Below are 22,029 nucleotides of genomic sequence, written 5' to 3'. Positions count from 1 at the left end.
TTTTGCTTTCACCCAATCTGACTATATAAAAAGTGCTTCCTCATTTTTAGAGCTTCCAGGCTCTTTTTTAGTGTGTTATGCTTCTAGGCCTGTTCTCCCCTTCTGCAACTTAATGTAAGAATATGTAATATTATAATATTATATGTAATATAATATAATATAATAATGTAATAATTAATTTCTAGGTTAATACCTAGAAAATTCAAAGTATTTAACCAACTTCTGCTTGAATCCTCACAAAATTCTTCTTAGGTAGATCCCACTACTGCCCCTCCCTTACAGATGGATAAACCAGAGCTTAGAATGGTTAAGGAATTGTCCAAGGGTACCTATTCAGTAAGTGGAGAAAAAAGATCTCAATAGTTTTCCTCCACAAGTGCTTAAAGCTTGGGTGCCATCATGAACATCACAATAAGTATTTCGACCAGGAAGTTCATAACCGATCGACTACTTCAGCGGAAACAGATGGTCACTGATGTCCTTCTCTATGGAAAGGCAACAGCACCTAAGACAGAAGTTCAGGAAAAACTATCCAAAATACACAAGACCACACTAGATGTCTTCTTTGTATTTGGATTCAGAACCCACTTTGGTGGTGGCAAGACAACTGGATTTGGCTTGATTTATGATTCCTTGGATTATGCAAAGAAAAATGAACCCAAGCATAGACTTGCAAGACATGGTCTGTATGACCGGAAAAAACAAATGTCAAGAAAATAGTGAAAGGAATGCAAGAACAGAATAAAGTCAGGGTGACTGCAATTAGTCATTAATGATACTAAAAACAATAAAAATCACAGAAACTTTTTCCTGTGATCTTGCAAAACTTCTTACCTTCCTGCTATCTGTAACTTTTACCAAGTGCATAAAAACCAAATAAAGTAACACTTGCTCCAAGTGCATGTATCTCTGGCCTTTAGAACCCAAATTCAGCATCTGTATAAGCTTTCAAAGCAAAAACAGAGCAGAGCTGTCATATTAATGGGCACTCATGAGAAAATGAAAAAAAAAAGTATTCTAAAACTATGGATCATTTATGATTGCTGAGGTTTCTAGAAAACACTCTTTGAAACACGTAACAAGGTATCTGCCACATTTTAATTTCCCCATTCCACTCTACAGTTTTCTTAACAGAACAGAAACAACAGTTTTCTTTATAGTCTCATATTAAAAAAAAAAAAAAAAAGTATATCTGCTCTTAGCAAAAGCGAGCATGTCTTTGCTTTTGTTAAGTACATTTGCACTGACAAGTACTTTGCATTGCTATTCACTATTACATATGCCAGAAGACTTAATTGTAATCTCCATAATTATCAATATGTACATACATTTCACTCAGAATTTCTTCCTTTCATATGGAATTACTTGAGGCCATAAGCTCAACTTAAAATGCACATTAGATTGTCAATTTGGGAGAGATTTTTCACCAGACCTATTTCTGGGCATGTGTGACACTACAGACACTATAGAAACTGTCCCCATCCCAGCCTAGGTTGTAATCTTACCACCTTTTCCCTGCCTCGTTTTGGGTAAGATTAACCTATATTTTCATTTGCTTATGGTCAACATCTCCATGCTCCTGGATGCCCATAACTAGCAAACAACACAAAGCAAGGCAGAAGACTAAAAGCTTTTTTCCCTTAGTACCTGGAATATCCAAGTTCCATTGTCAGTGCGAAGACTCTCAGGATTTTGAACCCTTTTAAATATCCAGAGACCACATTTTTTTTTTTCTGTGCTACGACTGATTTCCTTGGATTTATGCTGTGTCCCAGCAAACCTTCCTGTATCTATACACTGACACTTGTATTATGACAGGCCTTATTTTCATGACTGACATTTTCTACCCTTTTGCTTCCAGTAACTTGAACCAATATTCCCTGTTAACTTTGTACAAATCAAATTAGGTTAAAGTAAAACTAAAGGAAATCTTGAGGAACATCAAACAAAGTGAGCAAAAAACATTCAGAAATCTGTGTGGAATTAGAATGCTAATCTTGTGATGGCTCATATAGGTTTGTAGACTATGTATAGTCATGTATATGAAGCCAAGAGTTTCTGTTTGTTAATTTTACTTTAGCATTCATCGTCAGAATTACCTCTTTTAACAAGACTGAGAGTCTCACCAGGTCACTAGTCAATATTTAATCATCAAGGCAGCAAAGCACCATTCAGTTCTTGGGCCTGGGCCATGGGTCATATCTGAAGGTGGCTTCAGGTATAACACATAGAACTCCACGTGTCACATAATCCCAAAATAATTCCATAAATTTTAGGTGAGATGTAGTTGAATAAACCATATATCACTAACTGGCTCTAGTCTTGAAGACCTACACACAAGCGTAGCACATTCCTAGATTTTGATTTGTAACTCAAAGAGAGTAAGAACTCCAGAAGAGTTCAATATAGATACCATTAATTATCATGCTTTTAATTAGGCACGAAATTTTTCATTTTAAAGTTGTCATTAAGCAATCATTTTTACTGTATATCTTTCTAAATACTATAGTACTTAGTGTCATGGTTAGTATTGCCTTGAAAGATATATGGTTGCCAGTACAAATTCTTCTAAGAATCATAGACTCTTTCTATTTTTTGAACTTCAGGGTAAAAATCTGAGTCCACCAAATAAAATATGGGTCTCTAAATCTATTTTCAAAAACTTATTTTATGTATTATGTGTTTTGTACTTATATAGCATCAGTTACGTCTACTGAAGGTTTTGCAGGTAACACTTGTCAGAAAAATTTGTGGATATTGCGTACACACAAACACAGTTTTTTTGAGAGAATGACTGTGAGTGTGAGTGGCAAGGGAAGGGGGTGAGGAAGAGAACATAAGCAGGCTCCACACCCAGTGCGGAGACCAAGGCCAAGCTTGATGTCACAACCCTGAGATCATGACCCGAATGAAATCAAGAGTTGAATGCTTAACCCACTGAGCTATCCAGGGACCATGATGATATTGCATAACCAAACTATAATTCTTCCATTTTTGATAAAACAGTTATATTTTTATCTTCATTCTGCTTTTCTGTATTTAATATTAGACTGCCAGCTCCACTCACAATATACATGTGTGCATCACTTATGTATACTGGAATGATATTCCATGACTTCCCATGTTTTGTGACCTACAAGTGCTATTTGCATTTCACAACAGGTGTCATTCAATAAGAGTTTTCAATTTTGAAAACTAAAGCAAGTTATTAAATCTTCTGAGCCTTTTTTCCCCTCATCTGAAAAAAAAAACCAGAAAAATATTTATCTTCCTTATTTTTAAGTAAATTTATGACATACTATATATAAATGAATTTATTTTTGTACCTGAAAATTGTTGAGACTTAAATATTATCATCTTTTCCAAAAAAAGAATTACCATCCTTTCCTCTTTTAGATTTAATAATTCATTATCATTCCTACATGTATTTCTAGGGTTACATCTTTGACCAAAAACTTCATTATGAAAAATAAACAATGATTCTATGTCACTCCAGATATTTTTTCTATGCTTTTAATCTATATTATTAGAAGTAGAACCTGGATTAAGTATCAACAAATTGGCAGACAGTACCCAGGGAGAAAATTCACCCAACTCTAAAATATAATACATTTATAACACAAATAATACATTCTACAGTAAAACTCATTTCAGGCATTACTAATTTTTTGTTTTGTTTTGTTTTGTTTTGTTTTTTGCTTTGCTTTCTGCATGGCTAAGGCAGTCATGGAGAAGATAATCGGAGAGAGAAAGTGGATGGTCAACATTCTTTCTAAAAATGAGACATATTTACTTATTTCTAATTATTTTGACATGAATCCACATGTGAATAATTTTTATTTTGTTCTGAATTTAAGAATGTACACATATATAATATAGATATAAAATATTTCCCAAAGTACATGGACTAGTTACATAGCTGGCATCATTTTATATTTTTAATATTTTGTGTAGGAATATAAAAATTTATACTTTGAAATGTTATTTTTAAAGGGCCACTTGAAAAATAAAACAACCTACTAAAAAAGATGACTTAAAGAGAGTTTTTCCAAAAACCCATCAGGATTTTGTTTTTGGTGAAATTGTTTTGAAACACTCTTACTAATATGAAAGTTTTACATGCTTTGAGAGAAAAATGTGTTTGCTTAGATTGCTCTATAGCCAGCACAAGATATGTTTCCCAAAACGTACTGAGTACACTGTCAGTAGGCAAGATTTGTAGAGCAGCCATGCTCACACAAACGGTTCTGTTTGGGTAAAGATCATTATATCCAGTATCCGTATCATATATGTTGACACAAGTTAGACACAGTCTCAGGTGAACCCACTTAAATAGAGGCATGGAAATTTTGTGGTCGCTCCTACATACACATTCTTTCACTTTGACTACTGACTGAATGGGAATTCTTACACTTCATTTCTTTATACCAATATTATTTTTCCTGTGTCCATAGCTGTAAACTAATGCCTACAGATGGGAAGTAAAAAAGTAACAGGACAAGGTGGGTAGCTGTAATACTGACATTTGAAGCAGGCAAATGCATGGACAATTACAAAAACAAGCATAGACTCATTACATTTCCTCTTCTAATTAACTAAGATGAATAATAGTACAGGGAACATATAAATGTTGATTTTAGAAATGCTTTCTCTTTGTTTTGTAAATATAAATATCCACAGGAAGACTTAAAAAGGATGAGGAAAAAAAACACTCCTCAAGTCTAACTACCCTAACATTTTTAAAACTATCTTTCCTAAATTCATTTTTATGGTAGGTATTATATTAAATACTTTTCTACTTTTCTGTGTATATTTAGTATTATGTCAGAAGTCTTTCTTCATATAACTATATTAACCCTGATGGTGCTTAATGTCCCATCCAGAGAATAAGCAGAAAAACTATTTATTGTTGCAGACTTAGTATTTTCTCTCTTACCTTAATATTTATCAATCACTAAAAATAGTGCCAGGTACCACACTAGAAGTGTCTATGTCTTAGCTTATTTTTTTTTAATTTTAATTTTATTTATTTATTTGACAGACAGATCACAAGTAGGCAGAGAGGCAGGCAGAGAGAGAGGGGGAAGCAGGCTCCCTACTGAGCAGAGAGCCCGATGCAGGGCTCGATCCCAGGATCCTGAGATCATGACCTGAGCCGAAGGCAAAGGCTTTAACCCGCTGAGCCACCCAGGTGCCCCAATGTCTTAACTTATTTAAGAATTATTTTCAATAACTCCTCATATTTAAAAATGCTATGGTGGTACCTGGCTGGCTCAGTTGGTAGAGAATGTGACTCTTGAAGCTGTGGGTTTGAACCCCATGTTGGGCTTAGAGTTTACTTCAAAAACTGCTATAGTGACAACATTTTGCTCATATTATTATATATTTTCTCTGTTATATTTTAAGATTGAGGTGCCAGAAGCATAATTACCATGCAAGAAGTTATAAATGTGTCTTAGCTCAGATTATATACTATGCATATAATGTACAAAGCACTTGTACCAAGTTCAACATACCAAACAAGTTGTACCAAAGTTATATTACTTGCTTTACATGAGAGTACTCCTTTTAGCATTTCTACTTTTTACTTCAAAAGCAAGTTCAAAAGCAAAGTTATATAAATAGACAGTTCACATCATATTTTCAGTTACAGCACCCTGGTCACTGAAGGAAAAGCATGTATTTTATTAAAACTGTTATAAAATTAACAGGTTGTTGGGGTTTTTTTGGTCTTTGCTTCTTTTTTTTCAGAGATGGTGCACCGAGAATCATCATAAGCAAGTATTGTGCTGTATGCAGGAATCCTAAAATGAGCAATAAAGACTGACCAATAATGTATCTTTTACACTAGATCTCCTAAATCAATTCATTACTTCAATCTCACCATTCCCATTTTAGCATGTGCATTTTTTTATGATAAAGAAACTTGGAGTAAGAAATTAGCAATGTACCAAATGTCACATTGTCAGCAAATAAAGGACCCAGAATCCAAGTCCGGAAATAGAACTCCATACCTCTGTTACACTAATATGAAATTTAAACTACATGAGAGTGAGTGAAAAACATACTTTAATAGCATACTTTAATTTTAAGACATTTGCTAAGTTTACATGATTTGGTACCTGATTATATCAAATAATTATGCTTTATAGAGAATTTTGCTTTTGTTTTATAATTAGTAAATTTAGTACAAACATACAATTATTAACATTTATAAACTTTATGTTTGCATAACATCATTATTTATATCTTCTTGCATTTTGTCTAAATTAAGAGAAAAATGCTTTGGTGATAACATTTTGGAGGTGGTAACTTCCTATTTTCATCATATAAGAGTAATTTTCTATGCAGCAAATAGTCCAACAGACTGTTGTTGCTGTATCTATTTCTTGTTTCAGATTCTGCTTCCTTTGAATTTCTGTTCTAATATGCTGAAAACATAAACCAGAAGCCCCTTTTAAAACTATGTACTGACACTGAACTTTTCTTTCACTTTGGAAAATGTTGCAAACTAACCTTAAAAAGTTTTTAAACAGAATTATATTTTTGTGAGTGCTTGATAAGAATGTGGTTTTCAACTACCTTGTGAAATTTTAATACAGTTAGGAAGGGTTTGTTGTTTTTTTTTTTAAAGCCACATATATTTATTCTTTCATTACTGCATAATGCAAAGACCAAAATCCTGTTCTCTCTGCTATCAGTTAATAAAACATTTCCTGAATTATTTAACTTCCTTACAAATTCAAACCATTTTTATGTTTTTATCATTTTTCTGTCAACAGTCAAATTCCAAAGGGAAACACTATTTATGTTCATGTTTGCTTTTATTTAAAATTGTTTGATTTTAAAAGGTGTAGCATGAGCAGCACTGTGTTTGTTTGACTCTGGCTGATATATGTTATTATGGGTTGACTTTGAGTAAATTGCCATCTTGTTTGCTTAGAAAAAGAAAGATAGAGCTAATTGAATGAAAACACCATGCGAAGGATTACAACAGTCCATTTTCTTTATTTGAAATATGTCAACACTGAAATATGAATTTAAAAGTACTATATGTAAAATATAGCAAAGATTAAAATGGTTCTTGAAGATATCTTTTGTTTAAAATATGATAATTTACATGTAAGAAAACACATTAATTTTCAGTGCCAAGCACATTTTTTTTTATTTCAGAAGTCACTGATTTAATATTCATAGAGGCATTTTTGTTGTTTTAAATGGTTGCATTATCACTGATGCTTTAGTCTGTTAATGTTGTCTTCCTATTAATCAGAATCTTGGAAAGTGTATATGTTTATTAACTATAAGGACATTTGATAGTAAAGTCACATTTTCCTATAATTTGTTATGGAATAGGTGTTAATGTTATAATCTCTTTTTGAAAATATTATAATATTTTCAATTTTGTCCAAGGAAATTTAAAAGGAAGACATACGATAAAGTGATCAAAAAGATGACTGAGCTTTTAAAAATATGTATGATACTGGGAAAAATAAGCCGTATCTGTAATAGTCTCTATACTACTTACCCTTTCTCAATTTAAATCACAAAATGCATCAATTTAAATGATATTCTACACTAATTACTTATTTAAATAATTCATTTTGTAAGTCATCCTCTTACTATTTTCAATAAAATACCTGAAGCTGCTACTGTAACTGTTTTTAAAAATGAAAATTCTATAATATTAACCAACTTATTCAAATTATCTACTCGAGCAAGGAAACCATTGTTTACTGGAATTGGGTGGGCTTCCAGTTCAACCCAAATATTGCCTATTGTGTTTACAGATACAGATTCTGAATAAAGGTTGCCTGAGACAAAAGTTCTTCCCTGAATGATCTTTTCTCCTTATCTCCTTCAGAGACATCATGTTGCATTTTATGTCAGGTGTCCTTAGTGCTTGTCTTCTGGGGAGAAAGGGGGGGTAGAATTTAATTTTTTTTTCTTGATTTTTCTTAACTTTGAATTGATGGAGAATGTTCTTTTTTTAATATTTAATTATTTATTTGACAGAGATCACAAGTAGGCAGAGAGACAGGCAGAGAGAGAGGAGGAAGCAGGCTCCCCACTGAGCAGAGAGCCTGATGCGGGGCTCGATCCTAGGACCCTGGGATCATGATCTGAGCCGAAGGCAGAGGCTTTAACCCACTGAGCCACCCAGGCGCCCTGTGATGGAGAATGTTCTTGGAAATTATTTTATTAATCTAATAAATTTGCCTATATGTTTCTAAATGTTAATATTTATAATGGGGTGGTATATCATTCGAAGAGGTAAGATATTTATCCTAATCCACCCTTAGTTCTTGCATAGAATCAAGATAAACTGTATGAAGTATATGGAGACTGGACACTCCTTTCTTACCCTACCCCATTCCCCATACTCAGGTACTTAGAGGTACTGGTGCTGCTAGTGAGCATCCCTCGTTGCCAGGAGAATTTTAAGACAGTTACCAGAGTGCAGAAGTGCAGACAGGACCAGAAGGTCCTCAAGACAAAAACTTCACCATGATAAAGACTCTCCCCCTCATGTCTATTAACTGCTCTCTCCTTTCTCATGTATTTCTACTTCAAATGGCAAATCTTAAGCATAGACAGATTCTGTGCCGAGCTTTAAAAATATCTTGATCTTTTACTGTAAGAAAACCCAGTGTAGCTTTCAAATATATTTTGTCAAATAGAGATGTATTCTTGGACACCATCGGTCAAATTCCCCCTGTTGGCGGAGAGTTTTCTAATGCTCACCATACAACTAGAAACAAATAGGATTAACCCAAGTTTATCATGTGAGGACGTGTGTACACAGATCTCCCAGGTAACAAATTTCATATATTGGAATACACTAATATGTTTTATGAGGTTCCTGTGATAAATCTCTGCCAGAATATAGTTTACTGAAGAAGATAGCAGGACCTGTTGCTCTAAGCCTTCAGTGCCTAAGGTCACAGAATGGGATTATGAACAGTAGTGAATAGAGAGGTTTATGAACTTGTTCAAAGTCATTACAGCTCCTAAGACAGAAGTTGAATTCCAACCTGTCTGACTCAAGGTTTAAGTCTAATTTACTGAAACTGGATAGATGGATAAACAGACTATGTATGTGTACGTCTATACACATAAAAATATACACTCCTTGAATATATAAATGAGTTTATGAATATATAGCATGTTTATGTATTTATGTTTTTGGAATAAAGTAAAAACACGAATAATTAATTTGTGGAATAATATATTTTTAAAATATTTAAAACCTTGGGTGCCTGGGTGACTCAGTGGGTTAAGCCTCTGCCTTTGGCTCAGGTCATGATCTCAGGGTCCTGGGATCAAGGCCCGCATCAGGCTCAATGCTCAGCAGGGAGCCTGCTTACCCTCTCTGTCTCTGCCTGCCTCTCTGCCTACTTGTGACCTCTCTGTCAAATAAGTAAATAAAATCTTAAAAAAATAAAAAATAAAATATTTAAAACCTGGGTTTTAACTTCAATTCATATTACATAAGTCTATGACTTAGAGTACATGAGATGTTTTAGAGAATGTGAACAAAATAATTGAACGTTTAAGGTGTTTTAGTATGAGTTCGAGACTTCTTTGGAGGCAGGATGAAGTCTTGCCATTCCTTCTGTCAGTGGCATATAACAGAAAATTAGGGGAGATTTGGACAGTCGTGGATTGGTGATTAGACTATCTATTGAAATACTGTGGAACAAACTCCATAGGCCTACTAGATAATTTTGAACAGAATGTCCCACAGGACACCAACTAGTATTTTCCTTTTATAGGGTGTATAAAAATGTGAGTTGAAATTGTGTTCATGGAATCCTCTCCCTGCAAATGGTTTGGGGGAATATAGAAGCATTTTTGTGAAAAAAAAATAATAATAATAATAACTTTAACTTAAGACCAGCCTTTTCCTGACTGCTTAATCTACACTTGTTTTAAATATCTACTGCTTGATTCATGTATTTACTGGTGTAACTGAGAACACTAAATTTTTGATGGTGAAACTACGTTTAATCACATTATCCTACAATCTTAGTGTCAGACAGTAAACATCACAATCTATACTACATTATATGAAACAAAACATTTTTCATTTCCAGGAATTGTTCTCAGATAACTGATGTGGTCAATGCAACTTTAATAACTCCCCAGTAGTTTTAAAGACTGTTCTACTATAGGATTGTTTGAATATATATTGTCACAGATGCCGGTTGTATCATTTGATGATCATGAATTAATGCATTTCATAGTCCTTAATTTCCAAAGGTTATTACTGAATATAGAATTTCTTTTAACAAGATTGTTATAGATTTGTTTTAAGAAGACCGTCTGGCAACTGGCAAAGGTCATGGTTGCATTTAAAAGCAAAAGTGAACAAAAGAAAGATCTAGAATAAAGGAAAGGACAGCAACCTGCAATCATACAGAAGACAGATACACCAGGCTACACTGGCGTATTTCAGCTCCAGATGAACAAGGCTGCAGGAATCATCATAAATATCTGACACGTTTAGGTTAAAGCAAATGTTTGTGCATGACAACAGTTAGGAAATAACAGCTAACTGATTGTGTACAAGTAACACTACAACCTAAATACTGGCTATCGCCTTAAATATATTTGGATTTTCTTGATACTGTTAAAAAAGGAAATAGTTCATCTTGAGACGCAATAAGTGGATTTATTTTGTTACGCATCCAAGTACTGAGATTACTTACAAAAAATTGCTTACAATCAGGGAGATTAAGTTATAAAATTAAGCTAAAATGTTGAACAAATTTATTTAGCTTAACACTTTCATATTAAAATATGTTTTAGATTTGGATATTTTATGAACAAGTGTTTTCCTCCTTGAATACTATGCATACAGATAAATGCCACGAATAGATTAGCAGCATCAGTAAAATTCTACAATGTCAGCACATTAAAAAAAAGTACTGTTATCTAGCTTGTATGAGAGTTCTGCGATTCTGTATTTCTTTGAATACTGAACTTCTTTGAGGAAAGCAGCAAAAACCTTTTGGTGTTTGTAAGGGGATTTAGGTTCATTTTTAAAGATCTCTTTTAAAAAGACAGAGAGATTGTTTAAGACTATAAATGTCTTTATTGGAATTATGCTCTTACCCTCATTTATTTTAACAAGATTTGTAATGCATTCTGGCCTTTGATCTCTTAGTTTGAAACACTGCCTGTTGTTCCATTATTCCGCCATCCATTTGCAGATAACAATACATCAGAACCTTTTTCTTGCTACAGAAACAATGCCCTTTATTTGAGAAAGGACATTGTTTTGACAGATAAAGTAGGCATTTGATAAATTGAAACAGGTTCTGAATTATTTTGAGGGGAATGTGTGCTACATCTGTCTGCTGATTTTCCACTGAAGTAGTGCTTAACTTTCTTGTCTGTTTGTGATTTATTGAGCTACAGAAAAGGTTAGGAAAATTTCATGGCTCTTCTCATACAATTTGTAAGTGAATCAAACAGCATTTGTTAATGTTTATGATACTTAAAAGGCAAAATTACTCCCAAACATTTATTCACAATATATATGGTAGTGACAACTAAAACAAAAGGAAAGAGCAAACAGAATTCTTATTTCTCTATTTGTAAATTCCATGCTAAAGAAAAGGAACACCAAAGTAAAACTATCATCCCAGTAATTTTAAGTAGTGTAGAATTTCAAATTAGGTCTCATGTTAATAATTCACTCTTGGAATAATGCAGATATAGCACTATGAGGAAAACACCAAATGCCATTGGGAATGACCTCTCAGATACATTTTAAGAGCTTTGAAGAAAAATTATATTAATGGCTTGTATTCTTTTTTTTCTAAAGGAGTATATAACTTTCAGAGTTCTTCCTTTAATAATAGTGAAGATTTCCCTTGAAAGGGTAATTATAGCTAAACACAAAAAGCTTCCCAACTAAAATTTAAAGTGCACAGCATTCTACAAATCACAAAATTCTATACAATCACAAAATTCTATACATTTTCAAATAGAGAATCTCCTCTCTCTTATGTAAGTGAGAATATAGAAAATGGGTTTATTTTAATATAGAGTATAACTATATTCTCGTAAATTCTACTATTGAGCATTCCAAATTTAAAAATCTTTTTAAAAAATTATTTTTTGAATCCAGCTATCCATTTAGTCTTTAGATAAGTAGGGACAGAATTATCATCCCCATTCAACAGATGAGGACTCTGAAGGAGAAAGAAAGAAAGATCTTGGAATTGTGGCAAAGGAACTATGCTGAAAAACTCTTGACCTTGTAATACGTTTTTAGTGGGCTGCACTGCCAAGAGCTGCGTAAAGCTTAAGAGTTAGATGCCCTACATGGATACTAAGTATTGTTAAATACCTGATACGAAAATCACACTGCCAGAAATGAGAGCACTGCCAGTATGAGAGCATTACTGTGATAAGATCACCTCAATATGTATTTTTTTATTAAAAGATTTTATTTATTTATTTGTCAGAGAGAGAGAGAGAGAGAGAGAGAGTGAGAGAGCGACCACAGGCAGAGTGGCAGGCAGAGGGAGAAGCAGGCTCCCCGCCGAGCAAGGAGCCCGATGTGGGACTCGATCCCAGGACGCCGGGATCATGACCCGAGCCGAAGGCAGCCGCTTAACCAACTGAGCCACCCAGACATCCCATATATTTTTTAAATACAATATACAATAACAGGGGTGCCTGGGTGGCTCAGTCAGTTAAGCATCTGACTCTTGGTTTTAGCTCAGGTCATGACATCAGGGTCTGAGATGAAGCCCTGCGTTGAGCTTCTCTATCTCTTTCTCTCTCCCCTTCTCACTCATGCATGCTCTCTCTAAAATAAATAAATAAACAAATAAATAATATTTAAATATAATATACAATAACATAGCTATGAAGTATACATAGTAACAAAAAAAACCCTGGTATTTCCTACTGCTTCTTAAATTTTGTGTTATCTCTTATCAGAGCTAGTCTTTATGTCCTTTTTCTCTTCCTCTTCTCCCTCCCCTCCACCTTCCCTCACACACACTTCTGATCCTGAAAATGCCAAATCCAGTTTAGCGGACGTAATCTATTCCTGAAGATCCAAGCATGACTGAATTGTTTATTCTTATGTTCTTTTTGAGTCACTTCTAAGTAATGTAGCTTAATTTATAAAGAATGCATCTATTGCCCAAATATATAGTCATCAGTGTTATAATTAATGATTATTATGTTGCCACTTCCCACTCCCAACAAAGGTTCTGTATGCATCCTGAAGGGCAGGAAGTTATGTAAGAGTAGGGTAATTCATTCAGTTAACAAATACTGAGCACTAATATAATTATGGATGAGACATACTTCTAGTTACTGGGAATTCGGAAGTGGTCAAAACACTCAAAAAACTTGCCCTCAGAGAACTTAGTTAATTCTGAGATTTTAAGGGACATAACCCCTCCATTTCCCCCCCTTTACTCCCTCCTTTCCTCTCCTTTCTCTTGTTTTATTCATTCGTGTATTTATTCATACAGCCGTTCAATAAGAATTTACCAGGCACTGTTGTAAGGCACTAGCTTAAGAAATAGCAACACTAGGACAACTAGTAGTCTGTTAAATACATTTGCCATATACAGAATCCACCTTATTTTCACTTTATTACTCTGAAGTATGTGCTCCATTCCCTAACATCCCCATCTCGATCTGGGGCCTGATAGCAATTCATCTGATCAGTCTCTTCTAAGATTGCATGGTGTGAAGCAGGAGAAGATGTGAACATGTGATGTGAGAGCCCACAATATACTTCTGATAAAATACAATTTGAATGAGTGAACACACACATCCCTCTGTTGATTTCTTGACCAAAAATAATAAGCTATGCATTTTTTTTACTTCTCATTTTTTTAACATTTTAAGTTCATAGGAACATTTCAATGAACTACCTATGTATCGATTTTTATTTCTTTAAAATAGAGTAATTAAAGACTCATTCTTATTTTAATTTTCTACTAATGTACAGAAGTTGTTGTACTTTACAGAAACAAAGATGTGCCTTTCTTAACATCTATGCTGAGATAGAATACAGTCTCTTTCTTCCCCTCCATAGTCTGGTGGGCACTATTTCTACTTCATGCACATTGAGCAATTTATATTTTCATAAGTCAAAATTTTCCCTCCATGTATTTACTTCTTTTGCCCATAATACCTATAACCCAAACTCTCTCAGCTTTGGCACTACTGACAGTTTGAAACAGATCATTCTTTTTTTGAGGGTGTGAGTGGAGTTACCTTTAGGATTACAGGATGTTTAAAGCATCCCTTACCCTTAGCTCTACCCATTAGATACATGTTGAATTCCCAACTACACTTGTGAAAATCAAAAATGTTTCCAGACAAGGCCAAGTATATTTTAAAATGCCAAATTTGCATCTGGTTGGCAATCACAGCCTTAGCCCCATCTGCCTGGCCAGCAGCTACTCACTCTTCAAGACATACCTTAAATTTAAGTTCTTTGAAGCACTTTCCAGACTTCCAATTACAAATGAAGACCACAGGCTTTGCACTTTCAATGTAAAAAAAAAAAAAAAAATTTTTTTTGCTTTCTCTTATTTCACTTATCTAACTATGCCCCATACTACATTACAAGTTTCTCAAAGGGAAAGGTATTTTTTGTTTTTTTTCACATCCCTGAAGCCTATTAGCTAGCAAATGTCTATTGCCCAAATTCATGAAGGAGAAAAAAAAAAAAAAAAAAAAGAACAAATGGAATTTAATGATGTAGATTCATTAGAAATAAACAACCCTGTAAAAAGCTGTTATTAAGGTATATGAATGTACAATTTTTAGATAGCAAAAAAGACAGGGACTTTGAAAGCTGTAAAGTGTTCTATGAAACAAAGCAATTATCACACACCTCCAGTATTCCTTCCTGGACTGTTTGTTATGGAACCAACAAAATTCAATCAGTTTCAATTTATATAATGTCAGAGAGAAAGGGTTCAGATTTCCAGGCTAAGTGAAGTATTACCATCATCTTTGGAAACTTCGAACACCCCCCGCCCAAGGGGGGTGTGTGTGTGTGTGTGTAACAGAAATGGCTTTGTAACCATTATGAGGGCCTGTTGCTATCCCAGTAAGAAGCTGAAATTAGACTATGAGAATGCAACTGAACACCATTTTCTAGACTAGTTATTATTTACATCGGCTATCAATAAAATTTGTTTCTGTGATACACCTGTTACAAGAAATAATATTTCTTTTGTACTACATTCCCATCAAGCATAAACCATATGAACTATCCACTGAAGAAAACTAATTTCAAATGGCTTTCTGCTCAGACTAATATGGAAACTAAGGTTGTAATTACAAATTGTTTATACTTACTAAGACTCTCAGCTCTAATCCTATATATTTCCTATAATTTGAACATATATCTATATAGCATTATGTTTCAATTATTTTTCCAATTTTTTTTATTTTGAAAAAGCAAGATCTTAGCAATAATTTACAAAGCTTTTTTTCTTTTAAGCAGAAAGTCATTCGACTTTCTGTATTTCAGTATTATTTTATGAGAAAATTACTATTATTCCCTCAAACTTTTTAAAATTATAATCATTTTTTGTGCTTCAACCTTTTAAGGGAAGTTTCTATAATTGGCTTATGTTCAAAGGATATGAAAAAATATGTATTCATTAAGATGTCAATTAAATTTCAGAAATAATTTTAAAAGTGGAAAACAGAAAAAGCAAGAATTTTGAAAAATGTAATTAGAAATAAAGGCTCTGATCGCTGCTGAATGAAATGTCAAGCTAAATTCCCAAAATGATAAGTGGTTTAAATATTAAATTATGTATGAAACATTGTAAAGAATAAATATGTACATAACTTATGATGAATAAAACTATTCAGTATTTAAGCCTAACTCAAGTGAATTTCAGTAATTAGTCTTGAACTTTCTCTAATAATGATTTTATGGAAACTATAAAAGTGAGTGCTCTATTTCGCCATTCTTTCTGAAAAATACCACTTGCAGACAAAAGCAAAAAAAAAAAAGTTTTAAGAAAATTTGAAAAGGTCAATATTCCTAATAAAAGAAGTTATCAATATCCTTCCAATTTTGCTTAGAATCAGAGGTTGCACCCAATAACTTCACACTGTTTAAGCTCCATTCACTGAATGGCTACCAGCTCTTTCAGTCAACAGGATATTTAGTTCCATTTATTCTAGAAATTGCTACTTCTGCAACTAGTTTACAGCATGGACAGATGGTTTCAGTTGTACCTACATCTGGGTACAAAATTACAAAAGGTTGTATCTATAGGTTGTACTCTTTTCAAGAAAAAAAATAAATGAACATGTCAAAATAATCTTGTGCTATTAAGGATCTTGGACACATTAATGCAATCTCCCATTTTGGGTAAAAATCCCATTTCCAACATTCTTAAACTGAGAGATGGCAAAGCAATTTCTTTACATTACTGGACAGTGTTCCTTTAAATGTCAGAGGAAACACCTGTGTTTAAGATATGCTTTCATGTGTCTTCTACTTGCTGGTCTTAGATTTTTTTCATGTAGAACACTGAAGCTATCCCTAAAATTAGTTTTTTTTTAATATTAATGCCAAATAATAATTGCAACTTTTAAAAAAATTTAATTAATCTTCCCATTTTCCCTGAACAGATTTATTTGTTTATTTTAGAGTACTGGAGGCAAAGAAAAATGGTAGTGCACTGGACAACATGTCATAGGGGCCACCTGTGCAATGTCATTAGGGTTCTTGCCTCAGTTTGGCTGTTTGCATGTATAATTCATAGGAGTTAGGACCTTTTACCCCAAGGTGCAGAAGATTGATCTGGACCAGCTTTTAAGATAAGAAAACTTTGGTGATTTCAAATTACTCCATTATGTTTCACATGAGACCTGGCTCTACAGCAATTCCTATTAAAATGTGGTTTCTAAAACTTCCCCCTCATAAACCCTTCTATTTTCGGATAATAGTTCAGGAACCCATATTAACTCCATCTTGCACCACACTTAGGTGATGTGGAACCAATATCAAGGAAATTTCTAGAATGAGGCCACCAAGAATTTGAGTGGCTGAGGAATATCTCCCTCTGTTTTTTCTAAGGAAAGACTTGCAGTTGACCTGTGGTTTTATAGCTTTGCATGGTGAGTAGTTTGGGGTGTGTATTCTCTTGTGTTGGTCTTATCCTTATCAGCTGTGTAAAATTTGTTGAACTATCAGATTTCACCATATTTTAGTTTCCTTATCTATAAAATAAGAACAGAAACATCAGTTCTACAGGACATAAACTAAAATGTGATCAGATGCAAAGATTATCAGGTACCCTGTATAAGGTATCATGCAAAATTTCAGAAAATTCTTTATATTTTAAAAATCAGTAAGTATTGGGGCACCTGGGTGGCTCAGTGGGTTAAAGCCTCTGCCTTCAGCTCAGGTCATGATCCCAGGGTCCTGGGATCAAGCCCCACATTGGGCTCTCTGCTCAGCAGGGAGCCTGCTTCCCTTCCTCTCTCTCTGCCTGCTTCTCTGCCTACTTGTGATCTCTGTCTTTCAAATAAACAAATAAAATTTCTTTAAAAAAATCAGTAAGTGTTAAAAGAGATGTAAGAGTGGGATCCACATTCCTCAGCATGACTTTCTCCAAGAGTCTACCAAAAAACGTCCCTGGCCAGTTTCCCAAGCCCTTTATAATTAATGCGAAAACCCTGAACTTGGGGCCATCTGCATCTACTACTCACCCATGTCTTGACCAATGACATGGCCACATTTTTTTCTTTGTTGTGCTTCCTTTGCTCCTTTCCCCTGAGCTACGCTCAGATGCTGAGATAAATGTATTATGAGACTAGGACAAAAGCTGACCCATGGTAGACCCACTTCCTACATGTTCTAAATAGGCCCTGAGACACACCTTCTAGATCTATGAATCCTTGGATAGCAAAATCTTCTTCAAACATTCTGAAACATCAAACCAGAGCCATGCACATTATTTTTGCTTTCTGATAAATGAACAAAGAGCTGACCTGCATACTTCCTAGACAGTCCATATACCCAAAGTGACTGAAACATTAAAGACACCATGGATGCAAATAACCTCAAAGGAAGGGCTCCCTCAGGCCCTCCTCCAACTGCAGGGCATTCTCCATTTCCCTGCATCCAGTAATTGCCAATGTGTTTATTCCACAGTATACACCACTCACTCCATTAGTGTTAAAGTAAACATTTCTCAAAAATATCTAACCTTTTAAAAAAATATTTATTTTTAGGAGAGAGCACGTGAGCACGCCTGAGAGTGTGGTGGAAGAGGTGGAAGGGAGAGGGGGAGAGAGAATCTCAAGCAGACTCCCCACTGAGCATGGAGCCTGAAGTGGGGCTCAATCTCAGACCCACGAGATCATGACCTGAGCAGAAACCAATAGTTGGACGCTTAACCGACTAAGCCATCTAGGTGCCCCCCAAATATCTAAACCTTTAATAGCATTCTCTTTCAGTGATACACAGAATAAAATTCTCAAAGGCCTGCCCTAATTTTGTGTATCCTTTATGGGATGGGATAATGGGAGGTAGCTTCTAATTCTGTCTGAGAACACCTGGTTAAATCATATAGCTTCCAGGAGGCTTGGAGGCCTATCTCCAGAAATGAAGATAATTTTCCTGAAGAATTTATAAAGGCTGACTCTTTAACTCAACTTTCATGGGAAAGTGAAAAAAAAATTAAATTCAACTCTTGTTAAACAGCAGCAACGAAAGTGAATTTATTGATTTATTAATGTAACTGGGGTGTTCTAAAGAAGGATCTGGCTTCAAAAAGCACTCAAGCTATGTTTTCAAGGATCTGTGATTCTGGTTTTTTTCCTGCTCTCCCTGTGGTGGTTTCATTCTCAGGCAAGGTTTCTCTGTGCATTTGGCTAAAATGACCACCTGCAGATTTAGACTTCTCTTTTCCTTCCAACTAGTAGCTCAAGATAAAAGAAAGGATCTCTTTTTGATAGAGGGAGTCCTACAGATGACTCTGTTCAGCCCACTTAGGGTTACAAGCCCATGCTTGAGATTCTGTATTTTAACTGTTTTTAGGTGAGACAGATGATATGAGTGTATAGAAAGGTATAACAACAACAAAACAACAACAACAATAATAATAATGGTTTACCACTTATATGTGCCTTTCCATTTTCAGAGATTTTTAATAAGCATGCACTACTTGAAACTAAAAACAATATTACCAACACATAGGCTAAATATTTTATCTACATCAAGAATAAGGAAAACTGTCAATGAGAGAAGTTATATCATGCATTCCTGGCCACATAACTGATTAGTAGGACAGTCTGGATTGAAATGCCAGTCTCTTAATAGTAATCTCAGCTGGAAAAGAACACTAGTGTGGAGGCCAGGATTCAGACAGTTGTTGGAAACTGCATTTTAACCAGAGTTATTTCTGAGTTATTTATGCAAGCTCAACTGTATTAAGCAGGAAATTTGGGAAAATTCAGAATGTGTGTATTAGAAGACCCTACACAAACTGGATTAATAATACTGCCTATCCCAAGATGAGCAGCCCCATGTCCAATTGTGATTTTTAGTATTAAGATTTAAGGAGTAAATTAAGGAGAAATGAAAGCAGTTTTCACTTGTCCCAGTAAAATTTCATGATTCTTTTATTTTTTATCCATTTATTTTCCAGTTAGATAGAAATAGCTTAAGTATCTCCAGACCAGTAGCTGTCTTTCAAAAAGGTAGGCAGATTGTGATGGGGGAAAAGGGAAAAAAAAAAAAAAAGGAGAGGGTGCCTGTGGTGTGAAAATTTGTAGATGCTGATGTATCTGGTGATTTAATTCTGAGAACTTCAAATAAATTTGAGAAATGACCCTTCAAAAAAGTAAATAACCATGAAGACAAAGGGTTAGATGATCATATGTTGAAGTGGACACACATTTTCTCAACTTCTCCCATAAAGTATGTCCCACCAATTTAATGGAATGAACTCCAGGGTGTTAGAGATGGTCTGTCAAGTCCATACCACTTTAACACCAAGATATTTGGCTAACAATAGCTGAAACGGAGCAATGGCTAAGAGACAAGATGGATGCTAATATCCTGGCTTTGTGGTCTCCACCAAAACATTCAAATGAATCACTCACTGATGCCAACTTGCACATCTGGATAGAGGGCCATCTGATATCAGGAGGACCTGAGGAAAAATAACCCTATGATATTTGCTAGTCAGAACTTTTGAGGAATTTGATTCTGCCTTAGAAATACTGTCCCATAATGCCTAAGGACACGGAAGAAAGTATGGGATCCAGAGGTTTCAAAAAAACAAAAACAAAACAAAACCATCCGCCAGTACCTAATTTCTGTATTTTACTGCCCACAGAAGTGACCAATTTATAATCCATTTAAAACTGCAAGCCTCTAGAATTAGCATACATTGACTGTTTGGCTCTTATTAAAAGCACCTGGACAATATTTTGATAGGAACAGACACTTTTAATTACCATGTCCAGTGATAGTCTCTCTGGCACCAGAAAGCCTAAATACTGAGATGAATGGTAAAAAATTTTCTCCATTTGGAGTGTACTCAAGCACATTTGAAGCAAGAGAGATATTTGAGAGTCGGTTTCTATGAAAGTGTTTTAATTGGCAAGAATAAATAATATAAAGTCCCTTTCTTTCACTATCTTAATAAATTGAACCTCCAAAATGTAATAGGATTGTTAAACATGCTGAGAACTCTATGCCCAAAAAAGCTCTGAACCCAATACAAATATATACCCCTCCTAATTACTTGATATTCAAGATAATGTCTCACATTTAGTGTACACAGTGTTGTCACTGGCCATAAAGGGAAGGCCAGTATATTCTCACAATATACATCAAAGTAAAATAACTCAGAAGACCATGGCCAATAAATATTAGTTAAATGACTTTATACCATCCTATTTCTTTTCATTTTGTTTCAAGAAAAGAATGCTTACTTGGTCACTGGTCAACTATAGGTGTTTTTGAATTATTACTTTTTGGTTTGAAACCAAATTGTATGAAAATATTACTTATATTACTAATTAAAATATCACCTAGCAGTGATATTTTAAACCACAGGACACATCTCTCATTGTGGAATCAAAGTCTATTCTCATTTTTTAAAAAAAATAACCTAAGAGAAATGGAACAGAAACAACTGGATGTCCTCAAGAAAAAATAAAAATTAGATCACTGGCAGGGCAGCTGGGTGGCTCAGTGGGTTAAGGCCTCTGCTTTCGGCTTAGGTTGTGATCTCAGGTTCCTGGGATAGAGCCCCGCATCAGGCTCTCTGCTCAGCGGGGAGCCTGCTTCCCCCTCTCTCTCTGCCTGCCTCTCTGTCTGCTTGTGATCTCTGTCTGTAAATAAATAAACAAAATATCTTTTTAAAAAAGGCAAGAAATTAAGACAAAAAGTCAAGACAACTCTTTAAAAAATAAATTAGATCACTGGCATTGCAAAAACATAGTCAAATAAATATAAACCAAAATATAATAAGCTAAATGAAAAATCTATGGAAGAAAATATGCGTTAATGTTTTGGCCTTAAGATAAAGATTTCAGAGGCAAAATCTAAAAGATCAATCCCTTGTCCTACCATTTCCAACCCCTAATTTCCTTTATAACATAACATGTTACATATTAAAGAAATATATATAATGGTGCAGCATTTAACACCCTGTTTATTACAAAATGCAATTATCTTTGTTGTCTGTTGTCTCTTTCCTTTTGCTGGAATGCCAACTCCTTGCTGAAAGCTCCATGCTTTGTCTGCTTTATGCCATGAAGAATTCTTAGCACCGAAAACTGTAAAGGCTCTGGAATGTTATGCCTGTTACATGCTAACAAGCTAATTCAGGGCAAAAGACACAAGACTCTTGGGCCAAGGAATTTAATTTTCATAGCATTACAAGCATCAAGAGCATCGGCATATTTGTTTATGTCAGTTTCCCCTTACCCCCAAGTTCCATGGGGGTGATATAATAGGGCACAGGTAAGTCCTGTACACACAGTGGG

The 22,029-nt window shown here is 34.6% G+C and overlaps 1 protein-coding gene across 1 annotated transcript; it reads left to right on the top strand.

Moving 5' to 3' along the window:
- Positions 1–399: 399 nt before the first annotated feature.
- Positions 400–720, top strand: LOC308340208 (small ribosomal subunit protein eS24-like; the record flags this gene model as incomplete). Its single annotated transcript, XM_080799373.1, has 1 exon — positions 400–720. The coding sequence occupies one exon, from the start codon at positions 400–402 to the stop codon at positions 718–720; it is 321 nt and encodes a 106-aa protein (XP_080655499.1).
- Positions 721–22,029: the final 21,309 nt, after the last annotated feature.

Source organism: Martes martes (assembly GCF_963455335.1).
Source record: "Martes martes genome assembly, chromosome: 3".
NCBI classification, from domain to species: Eukaryota; Metazoa; Chordata; class Mammalia; order Carnivora; family Mustelidae; genus Martes; species Martes martes.
The sequence above is the reverse complement of the archived record's forward strand: the minus strand, read 5'-3'. Positions and strand labels throughout refer to the sequence as shown.